A 12,109-nucleotide genomic window follows, 5' to 3' on the forward strand; every position below is an offset into this window, starting at 1 on the left:
GAAATGGGCTTCGCTTCCTCGTCGACTTTCTTCAACTCGTCTCGCCGTCAAGCCAGTCCGCCGTCTCCACTTGCACTCGCGATTCCTCGTTTCCTTCCTTCTTTTCCAACCATTACAAACACCGCAAAACCACCAGCATGTCACGCCATCGAGCAGTTCGCAATCTTGATCTCGATGAAGAGCTAGCAGACGATGTTGGATACGATAGTGACCCGTATGGTGAGTTTGCCTGCCTCTCCCTTTCTCCTCGGTGACTGTATGCTAATAAAGCTTCCTTGCCCACGCTGACAGAGGACATCGAGGACTCGGATCGTCAACAGCTGGATTCGGCCTACGCTACAGTTCTCGACGTCCTCGGCCCGCCGGAGAGTAGTCAGAATCCCTTCTCACAGCGAGAGATCAAAGACGCACTATGGGACGCCTACTTCGATGTCGAGGCCGTACTGGATATGCTGACTAAAGAGGCGGAGAAGAGGAACAGAAAGAAACAAGGTGAGTGGCCATCGTCTGTCCGTAAGCGCTCTTGTGCCGCAATGATGCGCTTTGCCTTGCCACCTCTGCTACGAGATAGAGGCGCAGCTTCTATCCTCCGTCTCAGCATCTCGGCCAGCCGGAGGAGCAAGAAGGGCAGCAGCTGACGACCTCGGCGCTGCCTCTTTTGTCTCCTCTCGCGACACCAGACTCGTCATCATGCTCCTCTTTTGCATCGAACATTGGCACAGACCTTTCGCAGCTGTCCATATCCTCTCCGCCTCCGCTGCCACTCCGAGGGCGAGGCGCACGCTACGGACGAGGCGTAGCTGGACTCACAGAACGCGGCAGGGGTGGTCGAGGTGGTGGAGGGAGAGCAGGGCTTGCCAAGCGCAATCTTGCCGCACTTGCTCCTGGAGGACTGCCGGGCGTCGACGTGAACGAGTCACGAGGCTTCGGCCCGCAGCCAGGAGACGTGGGCACCCGGTCGCCGGCGAATGCAGCGGGTATGAGCAAGCTGGCAATGATGGCTGCCCAGCGTAAGGCAGGAGGCGCAGGAGCTTCGCAATCACAGGCGCCAGCTCCCGATCGCGCTGGACCCCTGAGTCCGAGCAAGCGGCCGTCAGAGACATCGGCCTCTCCGTCTGGTCAGTCTGTACCAGCTACCATGGCTGCTCGTCCGAGCAAGCTGATGGCACTGGCGCAGGGCAGACAGAACGCGACGCCGACAAGACCACCAGCTGCTGAGCCTACGCCGAGTCAGCCAGCGGAAGCCATAAAGCCGCTATCGAAGCTACAGCAGCGAGCATTGGCAGCCAAACAGGAGAGGGAGCAAAGGGAGAGAGACGCTGCCGCTCAGAGTGAAGCTTCGGCGTCAGCACTGAGCGACAGCAATGGAGACGAGGCGATGGCGGATGGGACGGTTGCAACGCAAGCCGCTTCAGAGCCGGAAGCTCTGCTGCCTACTGGCGTGCCAGCATCGGCCGTCTTTCCCTCCCGCTCGTCTCACGTCGAGCATTCGTCCGCGGTAGGAAAGATGCTGGCGGGCAGCCGCTCAATGCCAGGCAAGGCGCCGCCTGCTCTCCCTCTTGGCTTATTCAAGCCACAGGCAGGCGAAGAAGACCCGTTTGCGAAACCGAGTCCAGACGATGTGGTCCTCGGTGCCCGCTCGAAGACCAAGCTGGGAGGCGCATGAGCTGACAGCATATACCATTGGACGCGGCCATCTCACAGCTTCTGCGGCCAAAAAGTCTGGCGCTTCAACGCCGCAACCATCTGCAGCAGCGAGCAAGGCAGGGAAGAATGCCATCATCTCGTCCTCCAAACCCGCGACACCACGCGACGAGAAGCCGGCTCCCAACCTTGAAGTCTCCAAGCTCCGTCAAGAAGTTGACACCATGAGCATCACTGGAGCATCATCCGCCTCAGCCTCGACAACGAACACCCGCCCCACCACACCTGCCCTGCCAGTACCAAAGCCCGCCAGCCACGACAAGATTCTCACAGAATGGCGAGAACGCCAGTCGGGGCAAAGCGCAAAGAAAGAGATCAGCGTAGTCGTCGTGGGGCACGTAGATGCGGGCAAGTCGACTCTTATGGGCCGAGTGCTGCACGAGGCTGGCACGTTGAGCGACCGCGAGCACATGAGCAATGAGCGGGCGAGCCAAAAGTTGGGAAAGGGCAGCTTCGCTTACGCCTGGGCTCTGGATGCAAGTGAAGAAGAGCGATCCCGCGGCGTGACCATCTCGACAGCGCACGCGCATTTCTCCCTTCCACACCGGAGTTACACGGTCCTAGACGCTCCAGGACATCGAGACTTTGTGCCCTCAATGATCACGGGTGCCGCTCAGGCTGATGTGGCGCTTCTTGTCATCGACGCGACGAAGGGTGCTTTTGAAGCGGGATTCGGGGCTCGGGGACAGACGAGGGAGCACGCGGTACTTATTCGCGCCTTGGGTGTGAGGGAGGTGGTCGTAGTCATCAACAAGCTCGACACGTGCGAGTACGCGCAGGAGAGATATGATGAGGTGTTGGAGCAGCTCAAGCCCTTCTTGGCTTCCACGGGATTCGAGGCTTCACGACTCAGCTGCGTACCCCTCGGCGCTGCGGAAGGGGAGAACGTCTCGAAGCGCTCCTCAGGCTCGCCGCTGGCAACTTGGTACGAAGGCCCGACCCTCTTCGACATCCTGGACTCTCTCGACCCACCAACACGCGATGTAGACGCGCCCCTTCGCATGCCTCTCACAAACGTCTTCCGCGGCCAAACGGCCGTTGCCTCGGGGGTAGCAGCGGCAGGGCGACTGGTATGTGGCCTGGTTGCTGCAGGGGACCGGGTGCGGGTCGTGCCCGGTGAGGAAGAGGCGACGGTACGCGCTATTGAGCAGGACGGCGAGTCGGTCCCTTGGGCCGTAGCGGGGAGCAGCGTGACGGTCTATCTGCAGGGCATAGAGGAGATTCATGTCGCTGTAGGATCGGTGCTATGCCCCATTGGGCAGACCGTCCAGCTGAGCACCAACTTGCTCGTTCAGCTGCTCGTCTTTGAGCCCACCTACCCTATCCTCGCAGGCTCGGTAGCGTCTCTGCATCACCACTCGCTCGACGTGCCCTGTACAGTCACCGAGCTGGTGGCGACGGTGGGTGAGGGCGACGCGAAGAAGAAAGCAAGGAAGCCTCGAGTCTTGGGCAAAGGTGCAGCTGCGCTTGTCAAGATTCAGGTGCAGAGCCCCGGTCTGCCTGTTGAGACACAGAGGAAGGACTTGGCGAGGGTGTTGCTTAGGATGCAGGGGGAGACGGTTGCTGCGGGGATTGTTACAGAGGTGGCATGATGGCGGGATGCGTTGCCAAAGGGTAGTGCAGGAAGACTGCTCGAATGCTATTGTATTGAGTGGCACATGTCTGTCTGTCTTCTAGTTCGCGATCACAGCTTTGTGGTGGCCGTGAAGAAAGAATCCGAGGCAAAGCTAGAGTAGGTGGCCCGTTCGAGAGATCGATTGGCAACCTGCTTGTCCGTCTCGATGTCGTTCTTGAGGGCCTCTGACAGCACACACGAGGCGCTTGTAGTCAGCAAAGTAGTCTGAGGAAGCCAAGCGATGGCCGCCGCACTCACCTACGTCAACATAGTTGTACTCTGGCCGAATGTAGCCCAGAACAATGACTTGGATCTGCAGGCCGTAGAAGTCGCGCTTGAAGGGGTGCATGATGTGGACCTCCTTAAATGCCACAATGATAATATGAGATTAGCTTCTGCTCACCAGGGCAAGGCAAGAGTCTCGCTCTACGTACCGCTGTCTTCGTCTTGTTAGCATAGAAGGGGTTCCAACCCAAGCTCATGACCATGGGGTGGACGCGCGTATCGATGGGCGACAGCGACGGCTGCTCTGCTGCGCTCTGATTCGTTTTCTGCTCCTCATCAGTCTTGATATCAGCCTTGGTATCAGCCTCACTCTTCTCTCTATCTTCAAATTCGTGTCCTCTTCCTCCCTCCTCCTCGCTCAGCAATCGCGCCCAACCGAAGTAAATGCCTGTAGGGGCTTCTGCCAAGCTCGTAGACCTCCCGCTGCCTTTGTGCTCATCGACAGCCGGCTGGAGTAGCTTTGAGGGGAGATTGGCCGTGGGGCATCCCAGATCTTTGCCTCCACGCCCAAAGCCCCGCTGAACCGTCCCGGCAAGGTAGATGGGAAAGGGCGGCGTGGGGCCACTGTCCTCGCCGACGATGGAGGGACGCGTGGCTCGGTCTGATGGGGCTTGCAAGGAAGCCGGAGGCTGTGTCTGATGTGCTGATGATGTCGAGGCTGAAGCAGAGGAGGAGGGTGGGGAGGTCATTGCTGATTGGAGATGCTGAGCGTGGTGATGGCGTGAAAGAAGGAAGTTGCGACGCTCGAGCCACGCTCATTTCTCGCGCCCAAGACGGACGGACAGAGCTCAGCGCAGCGCGGCTTCCATTCTCCCTTCCTTCAATCCAGCCATGCACGGCGTCAAGAGATCACTCGCCCCTCCTTCTGCCTCGGCGAGGGAAGCACGCAAAAAGAAGGAAGCGGCCAAACTCGACGAGTACTTGGTGGTAGAGAAGGCCTTCTTTGATGCGGTGAGTACGCGGGGGAAAGGGGAAGGAAGAATGTCGTAAGTCGCCATCAGGACGCTAAGCAGACTGTATGCACCTGCCTCTATGCTCAGAAACAACAAGGAGCTCTCGATGAATCAGCTCTCGACGCCACCACGAATCTACTGGCCGCCAATCCCGAGCATTACACGGCATGGAACTATCGTCGCTCTGTCCTCTCGAACCTCTTCGCTGTAGGACTATCCGAGACCAGCAAAGCAACCCAACCAGTGCCCGACTTTTTTGCCGCAGCCAGAGAGCCGCAGGCTTCGTCATCTTCAGCAGAATCATCGTCTTCACCGGGTCTGCTCAAGCGGAGATTACTGGAGGAGGACCTCGCCCTCACGCAGGAAGCTCTCCGGATTCATCCAAAGGTATACTGGATCTGGAACCACAGGAAGTGGTGCTTGATTGAGATGCCGAACGAGGCCAGTAGCGACGAGAAGAATGAGGGGCTTGAGGCCCAGGCGAAGCTGAGGGCGGCCAAGTGGCAGAGAGAGATGGGTCTGGTCAATAAGATGTTGGAGCTCGATCCGAGGAATTGTGAGTGGACCCAGTACAGTCAGAGAAGAGACAACAGACGCTGACTCTCTGCTATCTTCGAAGTCCACGGCTGGGATTATCGTCGATATCTCCTCACGCAAATCGCCCTCGCATCCGTCCACGCCTACGCTTCTTCCCCCTCCTCCTCTCAATCCCTTCCCTCATGGCCCTTCACCCTCACTCATCCCTCCACCCCCACCGCAATCCAGACGCACCACCTCCAGCTTGCCCGTGCAGAGCTCACCTACACGCTCCGCAAGATCGAAGCAAACTTTAGCAACTTCAGCGCATGGCACCAGAGAAGTTTGGTGCTACCGCAGGTGTGGGGTTGCGAGACTGCAGAGACGAAGAGCGGCGATAGGTGGAAGAAGCTGGACGAGGAATTCGACCTCGTCCGCCAAGCAATGTACACCGATCCGGACGACTCGAGTGTCTGGCTGTACCATGCGTGGCTTGTTGATCAACTCGATCACAGCGAAGCTTCCTCTCCTGAAGAGCAAAGGGATCGACAGGCCAAATCTCTGCAGCGTGAGATGGATAGCATCTCTGAGCTGCTCGAGGTAGAGCCAGAGAGCAAATGGTGCTTGGAGGCGTTGATCAGGTACCAGGGCTTGATGAACGAGCTTCAGATTGAAGGGGGAGGGGAGGGGAGGGACAGGCGGGAGATGTTGAGACGGCTGATTGAGGTCGATCCGGATAGAAGGGGAAGGTGGGCAAGTTTGCTGGAGAAGGAGCAGGACAAGACTTCATAGTAGACGACCGGCGAGGTGGAAGAAGTGATTATGGAACGTAATGCATTGCGGAAGATACGAGTGCAAAGACTGGGGTAAAAAATAGCGTGCGACGAATGGTCTCGAAAGAGCTTGTATGATCGAGAGCGTGGTGACGAAGAAGGTATAATGAAAATTGAGCTGGAGGGCGGATCGAGGTAACGGGCTCTTAGTCTAAGGCGAGCAAAGGAGCCACGACTCTCCTTCATAGCTGAGCAGCACAGCCTCGCTTTGGTTGGCTCGACCTTGCGAAGGCGGGAACTCGGAGGGAGTCGAGTAGACGTGACGCTGCCTGCCCTTGGTAGAGGGTGCAGAACGGGGCGACAAGGCAGCTGTGCGATGCTGGGAGGGTGAAGACGGAGTCGTAGCAGCGCCACCATTGTGGGCGCTGCCGTACGCTGCGCCATCCAAGGGGAAAGGCGAAGGCAGCGGTGAGAGGCAAGGCGGTGTTCCCCAAGCTGAGGGAGTGGCAGGCGAAGAATGGGCTGTTGTCGCTGAAGCGGGTGAAGCGGAAGGGGAGAGCCTGCTGGAGGAGGTCGTCGATGACAGCAAGGAGGTGTTTGGGTCTACGTCTGTGGCGATGACCAAGGGCGCGATTGCCTTCGGTACTGGTCTGGTGCTCGTCGCCTTGCCCTCACAAGGCGCCAGATTTGCCAGATTGTGAGCGGCAGCACCAGGATGAACCGCGACCTCCGATGCTCTCCTCATGAGAAGGGGCGACATTTCGTCGCCGCGCCCACCTTGGCTTCGCTGCTGATGGGCGTAAAAATGCGAGTCTTGCGGCGCGCAGAGCTTGATGGGCTCGAGACGCCAGCCTGATGGAGGTGACGGGGAAGCAGGCAAAGCGGCCGTGGCCAGCTCATCGTCCTCCAGGTGACGGTTGGAGAGGGGTGAGGCGAGTTTTAGCTGCTGCTGAGCAGGCGCAGAAGCGTATGGGTGACGACGTGGCGGTCTTGCTGGAGTCGAGGGCGTGGACACGAAGACATCTGGCGCGTCTGGGGCAGAAGGGCGCCGCTCCCCAAGGGACGGGCGGTGGCTTCTAGCAGCCGTGCTCATGCTCGGGCCGGGGGCAACGTCGGACGAGGTAGTCAGCAGAGGCGCAGCAGTGCTTGGTCGTCTGCTGCTAGCGAGCGGGCTGCTTGTCCCGACAAAGCTGCGAATAGGGCTACGCGTCGATGGCGAGATGGATTGGCATCGCTCCCTCGGCCTGCCGTATTTTGGCGGGGAGAGGAGCAGGAATGTACCATCCTGCATTGCGCTGACTTGCGATTCTCGGCGGCGTTTGAGCGTATGATGCTGAATGTGATGCGAAGATTGTCGGCGAGGAACAACGAGGGACGGCCTCTTTGCGACGGCTGCGGCGGCCGCAGCTACCGTGGCGGCGAAGCCAGCCTTGTATGAGGGGCGTCGTGAAGGTGATAGAGATGAGCCGACAGTAGTCGCCGCTCCACTACTTGCGTAGGAGCTCTTTCGCGAACCGTGGTAAGTGTCCGCATCGTCGTCATCATCATGGTCGTCTTCAGCGTCGCTGTCGGGGGCCGACGACGCGTCTGAGTCTCGTGGCATCGCACCGGGCCAAGGTGTAAGGCCGTGCGACACCCGACGGAAGGTCGAAAGCCTGGGAGCGGCGAGAGCTTCGGGCCGTGGTATGCAGCCTTCACTATCCTCCTCGTCTTCCTCACCGCGATCGTCCAGCTCAGACTCGGTATCCGAGAAGCTTGACACGGGCGTGCGCGGTGAGAGAGGGCAAAGAGCGGGAGCCAGACCAGCCAAGCGTTGGGAGCGAGGCAACGGCTGCCTGACCACCGAAGGTGATGATCTTGACGACGATGAAGAGGCTGATGAAGAGGAGAGGTAGCTGTCTTCTCCGAGCCTGAAACGGCTCAGCTGGCGGTACAGCTCTGAGACGGCTTCATGCCTATCAGGATCATTGCGGACCGCCTCGGAGTCGTAAAGTCGCTGCGCTGCCATGACTTGAGACATGGTTCGGCGTTGAAGACGGCTGATTACGAAGCAGTAGGACCACAAGTAGGTTTGGGTTGGATAGTGAGTTGAAGTTGAAGGTGTTTGGGAGCTTGTGACGGGACGAGAGAAACAGTTGTGGACCCCGCGTCGAGCTTGTCGCCTTTATCAAGGATGGTTGAGCTAACGCTCGACTCGTCCGTCCAACACTTGATTTGACACCCCGCACAAAGGCATACGCGAGCCTTTCCTCTTTCGAGTCGAAGTCGAAACGTCCGCCGGTGCGTCTCCCCAACGCCAGGGGGGGCCAAGAGAGGGCGAGTCTAGCCCAGTCCAGAACGGTACCTCATCAGGGTACGTGAGCCTCAGGTTCGCTACCACTGTTGCGAAGCCCGTACGTTGCTTTGCTTTGCTTTGCTTTTGCTTGCTTGCTTGCTTCCATTCCCAAGGATGGCTCTTGAATCTGATCGGCTTCCGGGCAGAGAAGCCCCTTGCTGCCCGCGCAATTGAGTGGGCAAGCCCAAGTCAATGGTTCTTCCTTTGGTACCTGGCTACTGCCCGCTCCTCCTCTCGTTACGCGTCACTCATTAGCGAAGGCGACTAGAGCTGGCTAGCCGCGCTGAGCCTTCATCTGTGCTCACGCTTGCGCAGCGCTCCCCGCACGCCAAAGCAAGGGTGATCGGGCTCTCCTCATGTCATCGTACCGTCTGAGCTCTCTCGGCCTCACGTTTCTCTGCCCAGCTCTTCAGCGGGCCGTGAAAAACAAGGTTGGCACGCGGTCCGGTGGGCACTCTATTTCGCTGTCGCCCATCGTTGCCGAAGGTGGTGATGTGCCGGCCACAAGACTGGTCGCGCTCATGGTCCTGACGAGTCGTTCGCCAAGGGGGAATGGGCGTGGTGTGAAGGGCAGGCCAGTCGGGAAGTGAATGCGAAATAGAGCGAGCCCCTTGCGTGTCGACTCGCGGCTTTGGTTCGGCTGGAGGAACGGGGAGACCCAAATCCATTCGCGGCTCAACTGTCCGTGGTCTTTGCCCGTTGCCCACGCGGGCTCTCCGCCTCAGCCCACCTCGGTCGTTGACCTGCTGCTCACTACCAGATCGGAGGATGAAGCGGGGTCTGGCCAACTCTTGACATCAATTGATCGCCGAGAGAATGAGGAGGCAGCGGGATTCATCGCAGTCGCGACTCGAGTGGGAAGATCGACTGGTCGCATCGCCGACGCGACGCGACACAATGAGTACGTGAGAAGAGCCCACGAGAAGGGGGTGCACGGGGGTCGCGGGTCCAGACATTAGCAAGTTACGACAAGGATGTTCTGCGCCACCAGGGGCTTTTCGAAGACGATGAATGTCGTGGCTAGAGGCGCGTCCCGTGGGAAGGATCGCTCGGGATGGCATCCAGCGGAGCGAAATCTCGGGCGATACCCGCTTTTGCTCATTCTGGACTGGCTTCTCGATACCTACGTTCTCCATGCAACCAAAGGCTGCGCAGTCGCGGGGTATCATCTTCATCTTGCTCTTGTGGCGTCGCTCCTCCTCCTTGAATGAAGATGATCGATGCGTCGACGCCATCGCAAGGAGATCGATAGCTAGCCATAGGGAGATGTGTGCTCGTGGCCCTCGGCCTCCACCTGTGAGAGAGATGCGGTGGACCGCCGACTACAGACCTCGCAGCGCAGCGGCAGCATGAGCTTGGCATTCCGCTCTTGCTGTCCGTCCTCCTTACCATCCCATCTCGCTGCTCCTTAACGCCACAAAGAGTCACACGACATCATGGCCGGTCTCTTCGTTGCAGGAGCCATTGCAGCTCAACCCAAAGTATCGGCCTTTGCCGACAAGCTCAAGGCAAAGCGACAGGAGAGGAAGCAGCTGCAACGGGACGTAGAGGGTGAGGGGGTGGCGGGATCTTCCTCCTTGTCGCCTTCGCGCGCATCAGCTTCTGTCTCATCAGCTGATGTCCTTCACGTCCTCGCCCTGTTTCTTGCTGCGAGAAAGTTGCGGGACGAGGCTAAGCAAAGGACAACAGCGGCGGGGTCGGAGCTTACCACTGGCCCGGCGCAAGGCGATGTGCATCGACCCGAGATCGGGAGAGGTGAGAGCGAAGCAAGCTTGTCAAGCCCAGTCGAGGATGGGACTGGTGCTTTGCCAGCGTATGGGCGACCAGCACAGACACCGAGGTTCCAGGACACTGGGGATGGCCTGGACTTGCCACCAGCATACAGCGCAGAGCGTCCCCTCGCCGAGCTCAACGATCTGGGCTTGCTTTGGTCAGCGATGATCGCGCAGAGCATGGCAAGGCTCGAGGCGTACTGCATCAACGTGCTTCCGCCGTCAGGCTCAGCAGCATCCTCCTCGTCACCATCGCAGCGAGAGCCACCCTCCGATGTCATGCCTCCAGCAGACGTCTATACGGCTTGGGCCAGCATGATGGCTGGCTCGGCAGCTGCGCAACCAGCACGACAAGGCAGCCCTCTGAGCAAGCTCAGCTCGTACAGCCTGCCACTACAGCGCCTGGGCGAATCTGCCACGTTCAATGAGAAGGCTCAAACAAGCTGGGAGCGAGAAACGAAGCTATCCTACCGCCTCGGCGATGTAGGCACCTCCTCCGACTCCCTCTTTCGCGGCCTGCGCGTGCGCTGTCCCTCTCCTCGCTGCGACTTTGCCGCCTTTGTCCCTTTTGCGGCTGCAGGTACCTCCCTCGACTCTCCAGGTCCATCATCTCAGCGAGGCCTCGTACAACGCCACTGGCGGCGACGGTGTCAAGACTGCGGTCAAGAGGCTAGCATGGACACGCTCGTTGGACGACGCCTTCTTGAGGACATCCAGGCGTGGTGCGAGGCAAAGGCAGGGTATGGCGCTGTGCCTTTTGCGGGCTTGCTCTACGACGAGGAGAGCGGAGAGCTGGACGCCGTAGGAGCCGACGTTGTAGCTAGCCAGTTATTGACACCCCTTTTCAGGCCAGCGCTGAGCGAGGAAAGGCAGCGACGCAATGAGGCTTTATTGGCCGATGGGACGCTAGGTAGCGAGCGACCAGGCACGTCCAATTCTCTCGGTGCAGCGATGCGCCAAGCCGCGTCCACTACCCTAGCTACCCAACCATATGCCCTCGGCTCACAGCTCAGCTGGTCATTCGAATCCATTTGCACCTGGCTGCGCGATCATACTCTCCTTGTCAACCCCATGCCAGCGCTCGCCGGCTCCAAGGAGGCAGGCATGCCCAATGAGCACGCCTCTGTGCCGGACCATATGGGCGGAGGCTTCTCGGCCGGGGGGCTTAACTTCACGGTTGACAGTCCGTACGAGGAGGATGAATCCAAGCCGGCTGCGGTGCAAGCAAGGGAGAAGAGGGAGCGACTCTTGGCGTTTGTTGATCGGCTTTTGGCCCCTTACCAAATGCTCAAGGAGGAGGGACAACCGAGCGCTGAAGGCACCCTAAGCCCAGCGAGAAATGAAAACGCCCCCACAGCATGGACAGATGTGGTGCTAGGCGTACGCCGACCGTTCAAGCGGCTCTTGACGATGGGAAAGGAGGTGGAGAGCTGGCACGGCAGGCAGGACGACTTTCCTCGAACCGCTGCGGCTGCGTACGAGCGAACGCTCGCACAACTGCGCTCTTCGCGATCACGCGCTCGTCAGCCACCGTTCAGGCGTGAGGCGTTGTCCATCAAGGAGGTCGAAGAGGCGCTGACATCTCGCGGCACGCCCATCGAGGTGCGATGCGCTCATCTAGCTCACGAGCTTGGGTCTGCGGATGGGTATGCGGCTGACATGATGAAGGCGGTTGGCTGTGTGCCTCGAGGGGCAGCGCTACGCTAGGTCGCTAGTTGCGCATAATGTCCAAGCCTATCCCACCATTCGTGCTTGTTTGATCGACTGCTGAGACTTGTGTGCCCTGCCTACCACGCTTCGCGGCTCATCAATGAAAGCGCCGCGCTTTGCCATTGGCTTCGTTTCTGTCGGGGATGGCTCAAGTGGCTCTCTGCAGCGTGGAGGAGGCGCGCCTCTGCCTCTGCCTGTCGTGCGGGTGCGGAAAGGCGAGGTGCACTCCATCGGCCAAGGCGGCGAGTCTGTGGTCCCGATTCATTGCTGTTCGTTGCTCCCGGTCGTCGGTCAGCAGCCGGTGTTGGATCCTGCTCCTCCTTTTCGTCGTTGCATCCTCGTCATCTCGACGTCGTTGATATTCGAGAGAGCTTCGCCAGCGGGCATTGGATCAGAGTCTCAGATCAGTGCCCACAAGAAGGAACTACTCGTTCAAGCAGATCCAA

General features: G+C 59.4%; 5 protein-coding genes across 5 annotated transcripts; 3 read left to right on the forward strand and 2 right to left on the reverse strand.

Annotated features, from left to right (window-relative positions):
- The first annotated feature begins 85 nt into the window (after window positions 1–85).
- Window positions 86–3,367, forward strand: BDZ90DRAFT_238871 (hypothetical protein). Its single transcript, XM_025507349.1, has 4 exons — window positions 86–219; window positions 292–492; window positions 681–1,631; window positions 1,675–3,367. Exons 1-4 carry the CDS (start codon window positions 138–140, stop codon window positions 3,294–3,296), a joined length of 2,856 nt encoding a protein of 951 aa, XP_025363157.1. The 5' UTR covers window positions 86–137; the 3' UTR covers window positions 3,297–3,367.
- Window positions 3,368–3,412: 45 nt separating this feature from the next.
- Window positions 3,413–4,257, reverse strand: BDZ90DRAFT_213241 (riboflavin kinase; the record flags this gene model as incomplete). Its single annotated transcript, XM_025504162.1, has 4 exons — window positions 3,413–3,504; window positions 3,578–3,680; window positions 3,754–3,856; window positions 4,022–4,257. Coding segments are annotated over 4 exons (534 nt in total), but the record flags the coding sequence as incomplete, so codon positions are not given.
- A 178-nt stretch (window positions 4,258–4,435) lies between these two features.
- Window positions 4,436–5,865, forward strand: BDZ90DRAFT_259582 (protein prenylyltransferase; the record flags this gene model as incomplete). Its single annotated transcript, XM_025508173.1, has 3 exons — window positions 4,436–4,555; window positions 4,645–5,113; window positions 5,177–5,865. 3 exons carry the CDS (start codon window positions 4,436–4,438, stop codon window positions 5,863–5,865), a joined length of 1,278 nt encoding a protein of 425 aa, XP_025363159.1.
- A 192-nt stretch (window positions 5,866–6,057) lies between these two features.
- On the reverse strand, window positions 6,058–7,866 carry BDZ90DRAFT_259583 (hypothetical protein; the record flags this gene model as incomplete). The annotated part of the gene is made up of 1 exon (XM_025508174.1): window positions 6,058–7,866. One exon carries the CDS (start codon window positions 7,864–7,866, stop codon window positions 6,058–6,060), a length of 1,809 nt encoding a protein of 602 aa, XP_025363160.1.
- A 1,751-nt stretch (window positions 7,867–9,617) lies between these two features.
- Window positions 9,618–11,660, forward strand: BDZ90DRAFT_278904 (hypothetical protein; the record flags this gene model as incomplete). The annotated part of the gene is made up of 1 exon (XM_025509129.1): window positions 9,618–11,660. The coding sequence occupies one exon, from the start codon at window positions 9,618–9,620 to the stop codon at window positions 11,658–11,660; it is 2,043 nt and encodes a 680-aa protein (XP_025363161.1).
- Window positions 11,661–12,109: the final 449 nt, after the last annotated feature.

Source organism: Jaminaea rosea, assembly GCF_003144245.1.
Source record: "Jaminaea rosea strain MCA 5214 unplaced genomic scaffold BDZ90scaffold_4, whole genome shotgun sequence".
NCBI lineage: Eukaryota > Fungi > Basidiomycota > Exobasidiomycetes > Microstromatales > Jaminaea > Jaminaea rosea.

What these genes read in the sequence shown, in the direction of transcription:
- BDZ90DRAFT_238871 (XM_025507349.1), top strand. Translation starts at nt 138, where the DNA reads ATGTCACGCCATCGAGCAGTTCGCAATCTTGATCTCGATGAAGAGCTA. An exon ending in ATACGATAGTGACCCGTATG is followed by an intron (nt 220 to 291) that starts GTGAGTTTGCCT and finishes CCACGCTGACAG; the next exon opens with AGGACATCGAGGACTCGGAT. An exon ending in TCCAGACGATGTGGTCCTCG is followed by an intron (nt 1,632 to 1,674) that starts GTGCCCGCTCGA and finishes ATGAGCTGACAG; the next exon opens with CATATACCATTGGACGCGGC.